Source organism: Schistocerca nitens, chromosome 9 (assembly GCF_023898315.1).
Source record: "Schistocerca nitens isolate TAMUIC-IGC-003100 chromosome 9, iqSchNite1.1, whole genome shotgun sequence".
NCBI classification, from domain to species: domain Eukaryota; kingdom Metazoa; phylum Arthropoda; class Insecta; order Orthoptera; family Acrididae; genus Schistocerca; species Schistocerca nitens.
The window spans coordinates 448921231-448942306 of NC_064622.1; the positions used below are offsets into that span (position 1 = coordinate 448921231).

Consider the following 21076-nt stretch of genomic DNA (forward strand, 5'->3'; position numbering starts at 1 on the left):
TTGCAGTGACTGCTGATCTCTAACTGACAAAAGTCTTTCGTGAACTGCTGTCGAAGTGTAACGTTGACGCCGCTATGCAAGTGGGCCGCCACCATTCGGGCACGGGGCCGCAACTGTCGTGTTGTCGTCCTGGAATGGAAGTTGGTTAGCATGCGATTGGGCGACTTCTTCTCACAGCCTTCCTTCCCTATCGTTCCCGACTGGCGTGCCGGCACTTGACTTTACGCTGTAACACATATCCCACGACATTTGTTAAGTCAGTGTCCAGGGCACATAGAGGTGTCCATTGTGCGTGATGCGAGAGGGGAAAGTATGAGCTAGTAAAAGACTGACAAACTGCCTATTGGCTTCTGTCTCGGGTTCTTCGGCCGACGTTCATCTAATGATTTTTCTGACGTTTCGCCAGCACGAGTGGCTGGCATTGTCAAAGCTTCACCCTCCATTGCCGGTGGTGAACTGGAGGCGAGCTCGCGGCCGCAGACTATATGTACCTGGCGCGCCAACGTCCGAGGGCTTCTCCGCGGTCATTTCCAGTGCGGTTCTCCTCTTGCTACCTGCGACGGTCGTTCGCTGCAGTACGGGAAGCCAGGATCCGTTTACCTTAAGGCTTTCCTCTTTCTTGTTGAAACTGTTCGCGTGTTTTTGGATTTCTACAGCTTCTCTGAACAAGCGCGTGTGATAGTGCTTCTCTACAGCCAGAACTTCCGTGTCGGCGAATTTTATTACGTGGTCGGTCTCATTCAGTGCGTGCTCTGCCACGGCCGATTTCTCCACCTGCCCCAACCTGCAATGTCGCTTAAGGAACCAGAAAAAGAAATGTCGGGTACGGCCTTTCTGCCATACATTCCCAGAGTGACGTACAGAATCGGCCGTATATTGCGCAAACACGGCGTAAAGACGATTTTCAAACCGACAAGGAAGATCAAAGAGTGTCTTAGATCGGCGAAGGAGAAAAGAGACCCACTTGCAATGTCGGGAATATACCGTATACCTTGCACATGCGGAAAAGTTTATGTCGGAATGACTGGACGATCCATTAACACCAGGATCAAAGAGCATAAGCGACATTGCAGGTTGGGGCAGGTGGAGAAATCGGCCGTGGCAGAGCACGCACTGAATGAGACCGACCACGTAATAAAATTCGCCGACACGGAAGTTCTGGCTGTAGAGAAGCACTATCACACGCGCTTGTTCAGAGAAGCTGTAGAAATCCAAAAACACGCGAACAGTTTCAACAAGAAAGAGGAAAGCCTTAAGGTAAACGGATCCTGGCTTCCCGTACTGCAGCGAACGACCGTCGCAGGTAGCAAGAGGAGAACCGCACCGGAAATGACCGCGGAGAAGCCCTCGGACGTTGGCGCGCCAGGTACATATAGTCTGCGGCCGCGAGCTCGCCTCCAGTTCACCACCGGCAATGGAGGCTGAAGCTTTGACAATGCCAGCCACTCGTGCTGGCGAAACGTCAGAAAAATCATTAGATGAACGTCGGCCGAAGAACCCGAGACAGAAGCCAATAGGCAGTTTGTCAACAAGTGGCCACGAAAGCCTTAACAATTTTGTAGTAAAAGATTCTTATAGCAGAGGGTAAGCGGATGTGGAAAGCGAGGTGGGGTGCATGGCGTTCAAGGATCTGGAAAGAGTGACAGAAGATTGGCTCGGAGGATATCGAGGCTATAATGTACTGGCAGTGGACGGGGCATATGAAGCCTCGATAAATGTGGTAGTTCATGGAGATACGCAATCCTCATAGTTGGCCAGTTGATGGTTTTAGTAGTTTTAGTGCACTGTGGGCTTACCATGGTTGGTAGGTGGAAGTTTGTTTGAGGAGCCACTGGTTGCGCCAGTACTTAAATGGATTGAGGTAGAGATGAAAGGACTGGTGAGATTTCTTTTAGGTTTGGGTCAAGGGCTAGAAAACCAGTGTTGTCGTCGTACAGCAGCATATGCTCAGCAGGTGGTGGCCTCCTCATATTAGCAGTGTAAAGCGGACAGAAGCTGGGAGAGGATGGAGCACTGCGGCACTCCTGTAGTAGGATGGAAGTCACAGGAATTGCTGTTATTCATCATGGGCGATTGGACAGAAAGAAGATCCACCAATTTTGTTTTCTACTGGAAATTTAATACAATGATTTCAGCTTAATATACACTCCTGGAAATGGAAAAAAGAACACATTGACACCGGTGTGTCAGACCCACCATACTTGCTCCGGACACTGCGAGAGGGCTGTACAAGCAATGATCACACGCACGGCACAGCGGACACACCAGGACCCGCGGTGTTGGCCGTCGAATGGCGCTAGCTGCGCAGCATTTGTGCACCGCCGCCGTCAGCGTCAGACAGTTTGCCGTGGCATACGGAGCTCCATCGCAGTCTTTAACACTGGTAGCATGCCGCGACAGCGTGGACGTGAACCGTATGTGCAGTTGACGGACTTTGAGCGAGGGCGTATAGTGGGCATGCGGGAGGCCGGGTGGACGTACCGCCGAATTGCTCAACACGTGGGGCGTGAGGTCTCCACAGTACATCGATGTTGTCGCCAGTGGTCGGCGGAAGGTGCACGTGCCCGTCGACCTGGGACCGGACCGCAGCGACGCACGGATGCACGCCAAGACCGTAGGATCCTACGCAGTGCCGTAGGGGACCGCACCGCCACTTCCCAGCAAATTAGGGACACTGTTGCTCCTGGGGTATCGGCGAGGACCATTCGCAACCGTCTCCATGAAGCTGGGCTACGGTCCCGCACACCGTTAGGCCGTCTTCCGCTCACGCCCCAACATCGTGCAGCCCGCCTCCAGTGGTGTCGCGACAGGCGTGAATGGAGGGACGAATGGAGACGTGTCGTCTTCAGCGATGAGAGTCGCTTCTGCCTTGGTGCCAATGATGGTCGTATGCGTGTTTGGCGCCGTGCAGGTGAGCGCCACAATCAGGACTGCATACGACCGAGGCACACAGGGCCAACACCCGGCATCATGGTGTGGGGGGCGATCTCCTACACTGGCCGTACACCACTGGTGATCGTCGAGGGGACACTGAATAGTGCACGGTACATCCAAACCGTCATCGAACCCATCGTTCTACCATTCCTAGACCGGCAAGGGAACTTGCTGTTCCAACAGGACAATGCACGTTCGCATGTATCCCGTGCCACCCAACGTGCTCTAGAAGGTGTAAGTCAACTACCCTGGCCAGCAAGATCTCCGGATCTGTCCCCCATTGAGCATGTTTGGGACTGGATGAAGCGTCGTCTCACGCGGTCTGCACGTCCAGCACGAACGCTGGTCCAACTGAGGCGCCAGGTGGAAATGGCATGGCAAGCCGTTCCACAGGACTACATCCAGCATCTCTACGATCGTATCCATGGGAGAATAGCAGCCTGCATTGCTGCGAAAGGTGGATATACACTGTACTAGTGCCGACATTGTGCATGCTCTGTTGCCTGTGTCTATGTGCCTGTGGTTCTGTCAGTGTGATCATGTGATGTATCTGACCCCAGGAATGTGTCAATAAAGTTCCCCCTTCCTGGGACAATGAATTCACGGTGTTCTTATTTCAATTTCCAGGAGTGTAGTTTCTCTGTGTAAGGAAAAAAGCAGGAATTTTGTCCGAAATCTCGTCTACGTAATAAGGATGGAGCCGTGGTATTAAGGGTGGGCCATGCTGTTCCAGAGCCGACGTGGAGACCGACAAGCTCTCGCTGGTGGGAGAAGCGCCGCACATCCTGTTCGAGAGCGACTACGATATGATTGGCAAATTCATCGAGGTCTTTGTAGTCGGATCCGGCAAGTGCAAGTTCGTCTTCGGTAAGCACTGCTATCTTTGGTTCTTGATCGTTGTAAGTGGATTCCTGTACCAGGCAGCGCCGGCTCTAGGAGGCGATGGAGGGGGGGTGTCACGGCCTTAAATTTTAATATGGCTCCAAAAGAATGAATTAAACAAAGCAATGAAACTTTATACATAAATATAAGTCAAGACAACCAATTATCTCTTCAGTCGAGATGCACAGCAATCTAAAACTCTCGAGGAAATCGGCCTAACATATCCTATACAGCAATTTTAAACAGCCATAGTAGTATCGCTGAGGAAGAAACTTTGTAGTAAATAAATAAAGTATCAGTAAAATACGCAACGTAAACGTTTCACTTCTGTTTCACTGACTGGTGCCCATATAATGATCTGGTTTTGAGACTATTCACGTTAGAAAGATGTATGAGTAAGCATGATATGTGAAAATAAGAGGACAAGCGTGAATTACTTTACGAAAAAGTTTTACTGTGTCTGAAAAGGCAACAAGCGAAGATTTTTGGAGGCACGTGAAATTTAATCACGGTGCTGCAAAACCCCTGGGGCGGGCCCCGTAGCAGCGAAACCCACCACACTTCGTCTCAACATCGAGACAGACTGCAGGTGTATCATTTACGCTGTGAGCATTCAGATGCACGGAGCAGAATTTTTTTCTCCAACATATGTTGCCTCCAAAGTTATGTTACTATGGTGTGGTGTAATGTTTGATCTCAAGCGCTTTGCGGATTTTCTGTATCATTGTGTCGCTAGTGCAGACATATTCCGCTCAAATGTGCCGTGGATTTGACACGCGCGTTCCATACGCTTCTTAGTAATTGCCATCCGATATCTAGAATGAATGTGATTTGAGGCCTTAAAGAAAACTATGCAAAGCATTTCGCTTGTTTGCGACAAGTGCCACATCCGATATGTCTATGATGTTTTTGTCATAGGAAATAAGGAATAGGCACCACTACTTTTTTAATGTTTTGTACTGCTTTTGATGGCATTCCCCAATGTCTGTTTTAACAAATTATACTGCAGGCGTATTGCGATATGGGTTTCTTATACTCCAAAGTGAAAGTACCCCGAAAAAATCTAATTATGAATGAAACTTAGTGTTTTACTTCCTTATCCCTTACGTTCTATCCTCGTTCATCTACTCATACACGAAAACTAAAGTTTTGATCGCACATTCATATCCCTCACGTTAGAGCAGGTCAGTTACCTATTATGATTAGTATAAAATAAATAAAACAGTTTGTAAATCTGTGTAGTGTAGGGGAAATTACTCAGACTGTCATGTATAAATCTTATTTGCAGATAAAATTGCTAGAAACGTGTAGAGATTGAAGTGCAGACTGGCAGCACGCAACGGAATTTGTCTAGCACTTGTCTATAAACATATATCCGTGCAGTCTTGTAAATCAGCCCCACAACTTTATCTCTTGGTTACACTTCGTCTCGAAATTTGGCAACACGTAAAGGTCATGCTTCTAGTATGATTATAAGCAGAGCTTTGTGAGCTTTATGTTACTTAACTATGTAATGTAATTTTTCCTGGCTTGCCTTCTGTTTTCATCACTAGCAGCAACGATTATTCAGTGTCCCTGTTGGTGATAAATTTGTGAAAACAAGGCATACATGCAATATTTTAGTTCCAGTCTTACGAGAGAAAGTCATCAACTTGAATTCATATTTTAACGAGAAAGAAAAGCACACACACATATATTTGATACCAGCCCTAACAACGGATACCACTCGAAAATATGAGCCATGTTTCTATCAGTAAGCAAATACGATCTTCTATGAGTACAGCTTTCAGACTTTCACGCACTCCTCCCCACTGCAGCCGCCTAATACCAGAGCGGGAAGTAGGTCTACTTTAGAGTGACAACCACTGGCCTCCTGTTCGCGTGATATTGAAGGCTAGGGAAGAGGAGGGGGAAGATGGACACATTTTTCCAAGGTGTTTTGAAATATTGTTTGAGAACACGTAATATGAGAACTTATTATGCCAATCCCATATATCTATATGTTCAATATTATTTTAACCGTAGCCTTGCACTGACATCATGCGCGCTGAAATGTGATGCCTTCGAATTTTTATACTGTTTTCAATATCAGTTGATGTACACTCCTGGAAATTGAAATAAGAACACCGTGAATTCATTGTCCCAGGAAGGGGGAACTTTATTGACACATTCCTGGGGTCAGATACATCACATGATCACACTGACAGAACCACAGGCACATAGACACAGGCAACAGAGCATGCACAATGTCGGCACTAGTACAGTGTATATCCACCTTTCGCAGCAATGCAGGCTGCTATTCTCCCATGGAGACGATCGTAGAGATGCTGGATGTAGTCCTGTGGAACGGCTTGCCATGCCATTTCCACCTGGCGCCTCAGTTGGACCAGCGTTCGTGCTGGACGTGCAGACCGCGTGAGACGACGCTTCATCCAGTCCCAAACATGCTCAATGGGGGACAGATCCGGAGATCTTGCTGGCCAGGGTAGTTGACTTACACCTTCTAGAGCACGTTGGGTGGCACAGGATACATGCGGACGTGCATTGTCCTGTTGGAACAGCAAGTTCCCTTGCCGGTCTAGGAATGGTAGAACGATGGGTTCGATGACGGTTTGGATGTACCGTGCACTATTCAGTGTCCCCTCGACGATCACCAGTGGTGTACGGCCAGTGTAGGAGATCGCTCCCCACACCATGATGCCGGGTGTTGGCCCTGTGTGCCTCGGTCGTATGCAGTCCTGATTGTGGCGCTCACCTGCACGGCGCCAAACACGCATACGACCATCATTGGCACCAAGGCAGAAGCGACTCTCATCGCTGAAGACGACACGTCTCCATTCGTCCCTCCATTCACGCCTGTCGCGCCACCACTGGAGGCGGGCTGCACGATGTTGGGGCGTGAGCGGAAGACGGCCTAACGGTGTGCGGGACCGTAGCCCAGCTTCATGGAGACGGTTGCGAATGGTCCTCGCCGATACCCCAGGAGCAACAGTGTCCCTAATTTGCTGGGAAGTGGCGGTGCGGTCCCCTACGGCACTGCGTAGGATCCTACGGTCTTGGCGTGCATCCGTGCGTCGCTGCGGTCCGGTCCCAGGTCGACGGGCACGTGCACCTTCCGCCGACCACTGGCGACAACATCGATGTACTGTGGAGACCTCACGCCCCACGTGTTAAGCAATTCGGCGGTACGTCCACCCGGCCTCTCGCATGCCCACTATACGCCCTCGCTCAAAGTCCGTCAACTGCACATACGGTTCACGTCCACGCTATCGCGGCATGCTACCAGTGTTAAAGACTGCGATGGAGCTCCGTATGCCACGGCAAACTGGCTGACACTGATGGCGGCGGTGCACAAATGCTGCGCAGCTAGCGCCATTCGACGGCCAACACCGCGGGTCCTGGTGTGTCCGCTGTGCCGTGCGTGTGATCATTGCTTGTACAGCCCTCTCGCAGTGTCCGGAGCAAGTATGGTGGGTCTGACACATCGGTGTCAATGTGTTCTTTTTTCCATTTCCAGGAGTGTATTACACTGTATTTCACTGCTACTTGCTCAATTTTCCCGCTTCGTTGACTCAGGTTGCAATCATCTGACGCTAGAGGGCTCCGAATTGTTGGTGTAACTATGTCTGTGCGTGAAAATATCTTGTTGTAATCGAGTTTCTAAGCACAGAAAACATGCTTCCAATTGAAATCCGTAGAAGGATGAAGGCTGTGTACGGTGACGATTGTACCGACATCGGTAATGTGCGACATCTCCAGCAATAGGACGCGCTGGTTTCACTGTCATGGACAATCCTCCATACAGTCCGACATCGCCCCATCTAATTTTCATCTGTTTCGAAAACTTAAAAAATATCTTCGAGGACTTCACTTTTCTACTGATGAAGTGGCGCCCGCAGAGGTGAAGTTGTGGCTCCGTCAATAAGTCAAACATTCTATACCGACAGTATCAACAAACTGACATCGCTTTGCGAGAAATGTATTCGTCGTCAGGGGGAATGTATTCAGACATGAAGAATGAAGAAGAAGACTGTTAATAAGGTTTGTCTTATTTAAAAAGCTTTAAGAGTTTTCAAATAAAAAGTTCGGAGGCGTTACTTTACAGCATACCCTTGCATGTACACGCGGTGGTCATAAAACGCCTGAAATGCTTGTAAGAGTGTTCAGCGTAGGTTATGCTGAGAAATAGTTATTAAGAAAAAATTCGATACGGTGCGCCGTTTCCGAGTTAACTGGCATTGAAGTTAGCCAATCAGACAACTGCACGCGAAAATTCAAGCGGCCAGGCAGATAGAACTAGTGTCAGTCGTTCTGATAGCGTAGATGACGTGCGCAAGACACCGCTCAGCCTTTGGCTCGTGTTCCATCTTTGCTGCCGCCGCACGTCCAGTTTTTGCATCCGTCTCTTGTTCTGTCTTAGGCAACAAAACAGAGCCGAGTGGAGGGTCTGAATCAGAGGCTGAGAACGTTCTGCGACCGTGTGGGCTGCACATTCCTCGACTTGCGCCATAGGGAGGTGGGGCTTTGGGTTCCGCTGGATAGGCTACACGGGTAGCAGGGGCTGTACGGCGTGGGCTGGGTGGTTTTTTAGGTTAGATGGCCTCGGGTAAGTACAGAAAGGGCAACAGCCTCAAAGGGTGCGGGGCAAAGTCAGGACATGCGGGGACCAAGGAGCAATCGGTATTGTAATTGTAAACTGTCGAAGCTGCGTTGGTAAAGTACCGGAACTTCAAGCGCTGATAGAAAGCGCCTTAGCTGAAATCGTTGTAGGTACAGAAAGCTGACTTAAGCCAGAGATAAATTCTGCCGAAATTTTTACAAAGGTACAGACGATATTTAGAAAGGATAGATTGCATGCAACCGGTGGTGGCGTGTTTGTCGATGTTAGTAGTAGTTTATCCTGTAGTGAAGTGGATAGTTCCTGTGAATTATTATGGGTGGAGGCTACACTCAACAACCGAGCTAGGTTAATAATTGGCTCCTTTTACCGACCTCCCGACTCAGCAGCATTAGTGGCAGAACAACTGAGAAAAAATTTGGAATACATTTCACATAAATTTTCTCAGCATGTTATAGTCTTAGGTGGAGGTTTCAATTTACCAGATATAGACTGGGACACTCAGATGTTTAGGACGGGTGGTAGGGACAGAACATCGAGTGACATTATACTGAGTGCACTATCCGAAAATTACCTCGAGCAATTAAACAGAGAACCGACTCGTGGAGATAACATCTTGGACCTACTGATAACAAACAGACCCGAACTTTTCGACTCTGTAAGCGCAGAACAGGGAATCAGTGATCAGAACGCCGTTGCAGCATCCCTGAATATGGAAGTAAATAGGAATATAAAAAAGGGAGGAAGGTTTATCTGGTTAGAAAGAGTAATAGGAGGCAGATTTCAGACTATCTAGCAGATCAAAACGAAAATTTCTGTTCCGACACTGACAATGTTGAGTGTTTATGGAAAAAGTTCAAGGCAATCGTAAAATGCGTTTTAGACAGGTACGTGCCTAGTAAAACTGTGAGGGACGGGAAAAAAACCCACCGTGGTTCAACAACCAAGTTAGGAAACTACTGCGAAAGCAAAGAGAGCTTCACTGCAAATTTAAACGCAGCCAAAACCTCTCAGACAAACGGAAGCAAAACTATGTCAAAGTTAGCGTAAGGAGGGCTATGCGTGAACCGTTCGGTGAATTCGGAAGTAAAATTCTATGTACCGACTTGACAGAAAATCTAGGAAGTTCTGGTCTTACGTTAAATCAATAAGGAGATCGAAACAGCATATCCAGACACTCTGGAATGATAATGGCATTGAAACAGAGGATGACACGCGTAAAGCTGAAATACTAAACACCTTTTTCCAAAGCAGTTTCACAGAGGAAGACCTCACTGCAGTTCCTTCTCTGAATCCTCGCACGAACGAAAAAATAGCTGACATCGAAATAAGTGTCCAAGGAATAGAAGAGCAACTGAAATCATTCAACAGAGGAAAGTCCACTGGACCTGACGGGATACCAATTCGATTCTACACAGAGTACGCGAAAGAACTTGCCCCCCTTCTAACAGCGGTGTACCGCAAGTCTCTAGAGGAACGGAGGGTTCCAACTAATTGGAAAAGAGCGCAGGTAGTACCATTTTTCAAGAAGGGTCGTCGAGCAGATGCGCAAAACTAAAGGCCTTTATCTCTGACATTAATCTGTTGTAGAATTTTAGAACACGTCTTTTGCTCGCGTATCATGTCATTCCTGGAAACCCAGAATCTACTCTGTAGGAATCAACATGGATTCCGGAAACAGCGATCGTGTGAGACCCAACTCGATTTATTTGTTCATGAGACCCAGAAAATAATACACTCCTGGAAATTGAAATAAGAACACCGTGAATTCATTGTCCCAGGAAGGGGAAACTTTATTGACACATTCCTGGGGTCAGATACATCACATGATCACACTGACAGAACCACAGGCACATAGACACAGGCAACAGAGCATGCACAATGTCGGCACTAGTACAGTGTATATCCACCTTTCGCAGCAATGCAGGCTGCTATTCTCCCATGGAGACGATCGTAGAGATGCTGGATGTAGTCCTGTGGAACGGCTTGCCATGCCATTTCCACCTGGCGCCTCAGTTGGACCAGCGTTCGTGCTGGACGTGCAGACCGCGTGAGACGACGCTTCATCCAGTGCCAAACATGCTCAATGGGGGACAGATCCGGAGATCTTGCTGGCCAGGGTAGTTGACTTACACCTTCTAGAGCACGTTGGGTGGCACGGGATACATGCGAACGTGCATTGTCCTGTTGGAACAGCAAGTTCCCTTGCCGGTCTAGGAATGGTAGAACGATGGGTTCGATGACGGTTTGGATGTACCGTGCACTATTCAGTGTCCCCTCGACGATCACCAGTGGTGTACGGCCAGTGTAGGAGATCGCTCCCCACACCATGATGCCGGGTGTTGGCCCTGTGTGCCTCGGTCGTATGCAGTCCTGATTGTGGCGCTCACCTGCACGGCGCCAAACACGCATACGACCATCATTGGCACCAAGGCAGAAGCGACTCTCATCGCTGAAGACGACACGTCTCCATTCGTCCCTCCATTCACGCCTGTCGCGACGCCACTGGAGGCGGGCTGCACGATGTTGGGGCGTGAGCGGAAGACGGCCTAACGGTGTGCGGGACCGTAGCCCAGCTTCATGGAGACGGTTGCGAATGGTCCTCGCCGATACCCCAGCAGCAACAGTGTCCCTAATTTGCTGGGAAGTGGCGGTGCGGTCCCCTACGGCACTGCGTAGGATCCTACGGTCTTGGCGTGCATCCGTGCGTCGCTGCGGTCCGGTCCCAGGTCGACGGGCACGTGCACCTTCCGCCGACCACTGGCGACAACATCGATGTACTGTGGAGACCTCACGCCCCACGTGTTGAGCAATTCGGCGGTACGTCCACCCGGCCTCCCGCATGCCCACTACACGCCCTCGCTCAAAGTCCGTCAATTGCACATACGGTTCACGTCCACGCTATCGCGGTATGCTACCAGTGTTAAAGACTGCGATGGAGCTCCGTATGCCACGGCAAACTGGCTGACACTGACGGCGGCGGTGCACAAATGCTGCGCAGCTAGCGCCATTCGACGGCCAACACCGCGGTTCCTGGTGTGTCCGCTGTGCCGTGCGTGTGATCATTGCTTGTACAGCCCTCTCGCAGTGTCCGGAGCAAGTATGGTGGGTCTGACACACCGGTGTCAATGTGTTCTTTTTTCCATTTCCAGGAGTGTAGATACAGGCTCCCAGGTAGATGCCATTTTCCTTGGCTTCCGGAAGGAGTTCGGAACAGTTCCGCACAGTCGCCTGATAAACAAAGTAAGAGCCTACGGAATATCAGACCAGCTGTGAGGCTGGATTGAAGAGTTTTTAGCAAACAGAACACAGCATGTTGTTCTCAATGAAGAGATGTCTACAGACGTTAAAGTAAACTCTAGCGTGTCTCAGGGGAGTGTTATGGGACCATTGCTTTTCACAATATATATGAATGACCTAGTATATATATGAATGACCTAGTAGATACTTACGGAAGTTCCATGCGGCTTTTCGCGGATGGTGCTATAGTATACAGAGAAGTTGCAACATTAGAAAATTGCAGCGAAATGCAGTAAGATCTGCAGCGGATAGGCACTTGGTGCAGGGAGTGGCAACTGACCCTTGACATAGATAAATGTAATGTATTGCGAATACGCAGAAAGAAGGATCCTTTATTGTATGATTATATGATAGCGGAACAAACACTGGTAGCAGTTACTCCTCTAAAATATCTGGGAGTATGCGTACGGAACGATTTGAAGTGGAATGATCATATAAAATTTATTGTTGGTAAGGCGGGTGCCAGGCTGAGATTCATTGGGAGAGTCCTTAGAAAATGTAGTCCATCAACAAAGGAGGTGGCTTACAAAACAATCATTCGACCTATACTTGAGTATTGCTCATCAGTGTGGGATCCGTACCAGGTCGGGTTGACAGAGGAGATAAGAAGATCCAAAGAAGAGCGGCGCGTTTCGTCACAGGGTTATTTGGTAAGCGTGATAGAGTTACGGAGATGTTTTGCAACCTCAAGTTTCAGACTCTGCAAGAGAGGCGCTCTGCATCGCGGTGTAGCTTGCTGTCCAGGTTTCGACAGGGTGCGTTTCTGGATGAGGTATCGAATATATTGCTATCCCCTACTTATACCTCCCGAGGGGACCACGAATGTAAAATTAGAGAGATTCGAGCGCGCACGGAGGCTTTCCGGTAGTCGTTCTTCCCGCGAATAATACGCGACTGCAACAGGAAAGGGAGTTAATGACAGTGGCACGTAAAGTGCTCTCCGCCACACACCGTTGGGTGGCTTGCAGAGTATAAATGTAGATGTCGATGTAGGAACAGGTTTTGCGACACCGTCTCTGGCGGGCCGCTTGAATCTGCAGGTGCAACGGCCTAATTGGCTAACTTCAATGCTAATCAAATCAGAAACAGCGTACCGCACAGAATTTTTTTCTTAGCCGTTATACTGCACCACGATCTGCCATGCAGCACCTTTACAAGCTTTCCAGTTTGTTCCTGACCACTCAGTATAAGCTACAAAATCGAAATGGATAAACTTCAGCAACTTTAGAATTTTTATCAGTTGAAGTTAACGATTTCCGATTTATAATTTAATCGTGCCAAACACGTTGAAGCATCTACTGCAAATCTACTTCACTTTAACAGCGCCACCTTTAAAATCCAAACAGAAAATAGAGCACAACAACGATGTTAATAATTCAGTAGCGCTATCCTACTTCTTTAATGACAGTCGCCTTTTTCATTCATTTACACTGCATTTGTGAATTCAACACAAACATGTTCAGAGCAAAGAAATTTCTAGCACCAGCTACAGGCTGGAAACCACGCACTTTGACATAATTAAAAGAAGCATATTACCGGTGTGAAAATACAATAGTCAGAATAAATGTTGGATATTGCCGAAACTTAATACTGAATGTTGTGAACCAGAAATATGTTATGATACCAATATATCGGTTTGTTTGTAATGTCTGGTTGGTTGATTGGTTTTTGGGATTGAAGGGACCAGAATGCTATGGTCATCGGTCCCTTTTTCCGAAATTTCAAACACCCACACAGAATAAAAACGAACAATGGAAAAGACGGCAGACGACACAGGACAAGAAAGGCTTAGACAGAGACCAGACAAAATGAATTAAAATCATACAGAGTGTGACAGTGGTTGGCCGACCATAGAGACAAAAAAGGAAAAGCCAACTACCGAGAAACACATCAAAAACTCAGTCTAAAATCCTAGGTCAAAGGCCGGACTCAACACAAAAAAGACAAACAGATGAAGTGATAAAAGACCCCTGCCTGATTAAAAGGAAAAACTAAGCCTGTCATGGCAGTGTCATCTGTTAAAAGGGCAGGGAGCGTATCAGGCAGCGCAAATGTCTGCCTGAGCATAGTTAAAAAGGGACAGACCAACAAAATGTGGACCACTGTCAAAGCCGCCCTGCAGCGACATAGAGGCGGGTCCTCACGACGCAGTAAACAACTATGCGTCAGCCGGGTGTGGTCAATGCGGAGCACACAAAGGACAACTGAGTCCCTGCAAGTGGCTCGCATGGATGACCGCCACACAGTCGTCGTCTCCTTGATAGCATGGAGTTTGTTGCGTGTGGTCTGATCGCGCCATTCAGCGTCCCAAACCGCGAAAACTTTGAGGCGTAAGAATGCTCGCAGATCAGTCTCTGGGAGGCCAACGTCCAGAGATGGTTTACTGGTGGCCTGTTTGGCCAGGCGGTCTACATGTTCATTGCTTGGTATCCCAACATGGCCTGGGGTCCACACAAAGACCACAGAGCGGCCGCAACGGGCAAGAGTATGGAGACTCCTGGATAGATAGCACCAGACGAGAGCGAAGGAAATTCTGGTCGATAGCTCGTAAACCGCTCAGGGAGTCGCTACAGATAACGAAGGGCTCACCTGAGCAGGAGCGGATATACTCTAGGGCACGAAAGATGGCGACCAGCTCAGCAGTGAAACCGCTGCAGCCAGCCGGCAATGAATGTTGTTTGTAAAGGTCCCCTAGAGTGAGAGCATAACTGACACGACCAGCAACCATTGAACCGTCAGTGTAAACAACGCCAGAGCCCTGATACGTGGCAAGGATGGAAAAAAAGCGGCGGCGGAAGGCCTCTGGAGGGACTGAGTCCTTCAGGCTCTGTGCCAATTCGAGCTGAAGGCGAGGGCGGGGCACACATCATGGGGCTGTACGCAGGGGGGGACCGGAAAGGAGGTGGAAGAGGGAAAACCCCAAGCCCGGAGAGAAGCTCTCTGATGTGGACCGCGATCTTACAACTGGGGTCGACGTTCTGGGAGATGGACGACCGACTGAGGGAACAGGAGACGATAATTAGGATGCCCGGGCAAGCTACAAACATGCGTAGCATAAGCGGACAGTAAACGTTGGCGCCGTAACCGCAGTGGAGGGACAACTGCCTCTACAAGTATTCTGTCCACAGGGCTGGTCCGGAAAGCACCAGTGGCAAGTCGGATCCCGCTGTGAAGGATTGGGTCCAGCACCCGCAACGCAGATAGGGATACTGAACCATAAGCCAGGCTCCCATAATCCAGACAGGACTGGATTAACGCCTGGTACAGCCGTAAGGTGGCCCAGGAGCTGTATCAGGGCAAGCGGCTAGGGCACTGTGGCATTCCCACTCAGTGAATGGGACATTGTGGGATTCAGGATGGCAGGTGTGAAATGAAAGGCTCCGACATTTCAACCGCTCTTTAATGGAGCTGAAGGACACTGGGTAATTCACAGAAGCGGAACTGAGAGCAAAATTGTGTGCTAAGCGGTTTGCAATGATGTCGGAGTCAGTACAATCTGCTCCATTCATTGAGAGCGCAGGGATGCTGACAGGGGTCCGATAGACATAGAGGCGCCTAATCTTGGCCCAAACCTGCGATGGAGAGATATGGAGGCCAATGGTGGAGACATACCGTTCCGAGCACTCCCTCTTGTGTTGGCGAGTGATACGGCGGGCCCGCGCATGGAGCCTTTTAAAGGCGATGAGGTTTTCTAATGAGGGATGCCCCTTGTGACGCTGGAGCGCCCGCCTGCGATCTTCAATCGCCTCGGCGAACGCAGGCGACCACCAAGGCACAGTCCTCCGCCGAGGGGACCCAGAGGAACGGGGAATGGCAGATTCTGCGGCAGTAACGATGCCGGTGGTGACCGAGTGAACCACCACATCAATGGCTTCATTAGAAAGAGGCTCAATAGCGGCAATAGAGGAGAACAAGTCCCAGCAGCCTTATTCATAGGTCATCTGCAAGGGTGCACAGAAGAGTGATTCTGTGGTAGTGACATAAAGATCGGAAAGTGGTCACTACCACACAAGTCATCATGCACACTCTATTGGACAGATGGTAAGAGGCTAGGGCTGCAGATCGAAAGGTCGATTGCTGAGTAGGTGCCATGTGCTCCCATGTGAAATGTGTGAAGGCACCATCATTTAAGAGTGAAAGGTCGAGCTGTGTCAGTACATACTCAATGGTAGCGCCTCAGCCTGTTGCCACTGATCCACCCCACAGCGGGTTATGGGCGTTTAAGTCACCCAGTAACAGAAAGGGGGGCGGCAATTGGGCTATCAGCGCAGCCAGGACAAGCTGTGGGACATCACCATCCGGTGGAAGATAAAGACTGCAGACAGTAACAGCATGTGGTGTCCACACCCGAACAGCGACAGACTCTAAAGGTGTTTGTAGATGGATAGACTCGCTATGAAGGGAGTGAAGGACATAGATGCAGACACCACCAGATACCCTTTCATAAGCTGCCCGTTTCCTATAATAGCCCCGATAGCCACGGAGGGCTTCGGTTCACATTGTCGGAAACCAAGTTTCTTGAAGAGCAATGCAGAGGAAAGGGTGAAGGCTGATAAGTTGTCAGAGCTCAGCAAGATGGCGGAAGAAACCGCTGCAGTTCCACTGGAGTATGATATTGTCCATGGCTGATAAAGACGTGAAGGAACTGGGGAGGCAGATTATGCCACTGGGTCACTTGCTACCACCGATTCAGTACCCACGCAAGTGACATCCATTGCGTCCAAGGGTCCAGCATGATCCAGGTCATCACCAGACGCCAGAATCTCAACCTTATCCTCAGACGCTGTGCTTGTAGGAAGCTGTGGGACGGGTGCCATCGCAATGTCTGGATGCTCTTTTCTGTTTCTCGCACTGTGCCTTTGGTGGTTCTGGCTGGGAGGTCTTCACTGGGTCAGTAGCAGGGACGGACGATGACCGTGAGGCCCTACGACCAGCGACTGGTGGTTGTTTCAGCCACTTGTGGCTGTCCGCTTTTCTGCTGGTCTGAACTTGCGGTCCCCAAGGGACCCCTTCCTGGCGAGAGGTGCCGAAGGAGTCTTACGCTTCTCTGGCTGGGAAGTGCGAACTGATGTCCCTGATGGTTAGAGGGGGGGGGGGGGGTGTTGCTCCTGAAGTAGATGGAGAAGGAGCAACAGGGAGTGAAGTGCCCCCCACAGTCAAGGGGGCCGGTGGATTCTGATGAATCATAGAGCCAACCGTATGTGATGACACAGGAGATGGGAGAACCATTGTTGCAGCAGCGTCGTTGGTTGACGTCATTGGCACAGGATGTGGCCTCTCATATTTGTGCTTTCCTTCGGTGTAGGTCAGGCGGTCCAGGGTCTTATATTCCATGATCAGTTCTTTCTGGAATGCCTCTTCCGTTCTTTCTGGAATGCCCAACAGTCCGGCGAACAGGGGGAATGTTCTCCGCAGTTAACTCAGATGGGAGGTGGGGCACATGGAATATTGGGATGCGAAGCACGTCCAAAATCTCGACACGTGATGCCGGAAGTACATCAGGATGACATATGCCCAAACTTCCAGCAATTAAAACACTGCATTGGAGGAGGGATATGTAGCTTCACATCACAGTGGTAAACCATCACCTTGACCTTCTCAGGTAAGACATCACCCTCAAAGGCCAAGGTGAAGGCACTGGTGGCTACCTGATGATCCCTCGGACCACGATGGACGCGCCAGACGAAGTGAACACCTCGTCGTTCTAGGTTGGCGCGTAGTTCGTCGGACTGCAGAAGAAGATCCCTGGGAATATAATACCCTGGACCATGTTTAAACTCTTATGAGGCGTGATGGTAACTGAAACATCCCCCAACTTGTTACAAGTGAGCAACCTCTGACTGGGCAGAGGATGCTGTTTTGATTAGAACTGTCCCAGAGCGCATTTTGGACAAGCCCTCCAACTCCCCGAACTTGTCCTCTGAATGCTCCACAAAAAACTTAGGCTTCATCGACATAAATGATGCACCATCAACTCGCGTACAGACGAGGTACCGGGGTGAATAATCTGCACTGCCGTCTTTAGCCATACGTTCCTCCCATGGAGTGGCCAGGGAGGAAAACTATCTCTGATCATATTTCTTGCCATTGAGGTTAGTCCTCGATCGCTTAGAGGCTGCTGGTGGAGGCTCACCAGCGAGAGATGATGTACCACGCTTCATTGTGGGTCATCCACCCTGATGCCACCCACTCCGACCAGGAGCTCTCCCCATGGGCGCCACCCAGCCACAGCAAAGACCACCTGGTAGGATGGCCTTTGCCGGGAGTCCTGATGCCCCAGAGGGATAGGCATCTACTCCTCAGCATATGTGTGGAGGTGGCAACTCAGGCATCAGCAATGCGATCCCTGTATAGTCAGGGGGCTACCACCAAGAGGTTACATGACAACCCAACCACAATGGACTGGCTACTGTGCTGTATGTCGGGTGTCGAATATCCATGTGTATCACGAGGGCGAAGATAGAAGTGCACAACGGAGGGAATGTATGCTGCCTGAAAAACACTGCAGCTGATGTGACCGGAAGCTCGGTGTAAGTCCAACTCCATGACAAATCGGGTATGCCAGATCTTAGGGCAAGATGGATTTAAGATGCAGCACGAAGGCGTCCTTCCCCGAATGGTACGCACTAATGAAAACTTTGGAAATGTAGCGGTGAAACCCCTTAGGGGACCATCACATTAAGGCTGAAACGTTGGAGACTCCTTTTAGTCGCCTCCTACGACAGGCAGGAATACCGCGGGCCTATTCTTACCCCCGAACCTGCAGGGGGGGGGGGGGGGGTTTGTAATGTCATTCTTGCAGAAATAGTCCATGTTTCCATGGTGAGGGGCCAGTATGTGCAGTCTGTGGCAACCGTGTCACCTGTAAACATTGCAGCACTTGTGCTGTGCGTCATTTCGAGAGTTGTGTTGAAATAGGATGGTTCTGAAAACAACAACGTACGATCAGAGACTCTGTATACTCACTGTAATAGGAGCATGTAATGTCACTGTGAATCAGTGGAACAATGGAACATGTTTCTAGCGACAGAATCAGTTGAGGATCATCACAGAAGTGGCCGCGGGAGAAAAACACTAGGTGTACAGGACCGATATCTGCGTATGACAGGAAGTAGATACCATCAACACAATGCAATACATCTCCAAACTGCTGCAGGAGTGCAGGTGTCAACACAAACGATGCGATGTAGGCTCCAGGAGCAGGGATTACGTGCCAGAAGGTCTCTCAAGGCATCTCCTCTACATAGGGTTCGGAGAGCGGCTCGTGTCGCATCGGCACGAAACCAGTCTTTGGACTAGGTAGCAGTGGGACACAACGCCCTTTCCTGATGAGACCCATGCCAGTCTCCATCCTGACACTAGTGATACTCATGTGTGAGAGCAACGAGGACAAACTTTACACCCTAACTGCATCGTAGACCGGTACCCTTAACAAGGCGGTTCCTCTTGTGTCAATACGTGGGGGTATATCTGGTGTGAAGTATTGGGACGACATCCTTGCACGGGTTGTGGCTCCATGGTGTGAACACATTGGAGCGGGATTCACGCTGATGGACGGCAGCGCACGTCCCAATCGTCAGAATATTGTGGACACCTCTCTACTGGAGCAAAGAATAAGTAGGACGTAGCGGATTCCATATCCTCAAGGTCGTACATGCATTGAGATTGTATCGGCGCAAATATAAACCGAGCTGTTTACAATCGTTCTGCCCCACCAGGATCTCAAGTGCCTCAGAGGCCGTTGTGGATGAACGGGCCAAATTCGACAGGCTTATCTGGATAATTTGGTAAAGCGAATGCCTAGCCTCCAGTTGCGAGGCAGGCCAGTTGGTTGACAACCAATGTATCACACAAGGTGACTCAAGAAAATGTAGTGTTTGCGCTGGAATCTTTTGTGAGGTTTTGTTTTTGTTTTTTGTTTGTCAAATGTAAATGTGTTTATTTTCGTTATTTTTGTTTTCTTAGTTGACTATAACGACAGACAAAATCAGGTTTGTTACCTGTCGTGTCAAGTGTTGACAATAAAGCCATATGCAACATTTATTTTGACCACTGTAGTACTGCACAGAACTCTTACTCGTTCCGCTGTACAGTACTTCGCGCTCGGGCGGCCGCAGTGGGGTGAAGCGCGTCTCAAACAAACTTTGCTCATGGAAGTTTAAAAGCTGTACTTTCAGAAGGTCATAACTTCGTACTGTTACAATTATTTTTTCCGTGGCAGCAACTGCTGGGGAAGGTAACTTGCTAGTGTGCTTTATTCTCATTAAAATATTAATTAAAGTTGGTGATATTTTCTTGTGAGTGCAGAACGCAAACGAACAACGTTACGCTGAAGTGATGTCACAGTTTCCGTTTGATGTTGGAGGCATCCGTAGTGCACCACGCTCACGCCACAGGTGTCCCCGCTATATGTATTCAGACTCGCTGACAGTACTTCACGCTAGCTCGCTGTAGCCCCGGCCGCTCGTGCAGTCAGGACTTTGCTGTTGGCAGGTAACGTGACGGCGCAGCTGCGGCTGGAGTCAGAGCGCGTGCAGAGGGAGTGCCACGTCCACTGGAGACCCCAGCGCTTTGCACTGGAGGTCCTCAGCCTGGGCTCCGCGCAGCTCAACTTCGGCGACCCCCTCATGATCGGTGCACTCAGTCTGGGTACGTTTCATACACTCTCAATTATACAACCATCCTTGTACAACGCAACGTAACTGTACTTTACAATGATACTGCCGCGGCGTAACGCGGGTCGCCGGTTCAAACCCGATTACCAGCAACTAACTGGTATTCGTCGTTTCTGGAATTCTCTTGAAATTTCTTATATTTGTAAAGTTTCTATGTTCTGAAATATTCGAAGTTTGTATAAATACCAGTATTCTGGAATGTTCGATGTTCGCATGAAGAGCTGCATTCTCCATCCAGGAGCTCAGTTCTGTTGTGGCCGTACCTTGGTGTCAGAAATAAACGTGCATGTAGTCCTACATGTCGTTCTCCACTGACGACCCTGCCTTCGGATTCTTACTTGCTTGTAGATTCGGCGTAGCACTGTTTGGTGGAGACGGTAGGTACTTCAAAACATCTACATTACTATCTACATTCCAATTAGGCTATGTGAAAGCCATGGCCTACATGGACAAAAGCCGAAATACTAAAATATACTCTGAAGACCTGTGCATTCCAAAACCTCAGTAAGTCAGTTTCACATCAGGCATCCAGCGGTGTTTTCCGCGGATAGTCGGCAGCACCCAACGAAATGACTGAAAGTCGACCAAGTGGCCAAATATGACAAGTGGGATGACATGATCTGTTTACCAAACGTATACTTCAGCTTGGACGCCACAGCCCAACAGT

The 21076-nt window shown here is 49.4% G+C and overlaps 1 protein-coding gene across 3 annotated transcripts in view; it reads left to right on the top strand.

The window, feature by feature from the left end:
* Positions 1-21076, top strand: part of LOC126203594 (uncharacterized) — a 106459-nt gene that overhangs the window by 70578 nt on the left and 14805 nt on the right. For all 3 annotated transcript variants that reach the window (XM_049937955.1, XM_049937956.1, XM_049937957.1), the window contains 2 exons: positions 3668-3801; positions 20228-20383. In XM_049937955.1, the coding sequence (XP_049793912.1) occupies positions 3668-3801; positions 20228-20383 (290 nt within the window). The remainder of the gene's footprint in view (positions 1-3667; positions 3802-20227; positions 20384-21076) is intronic.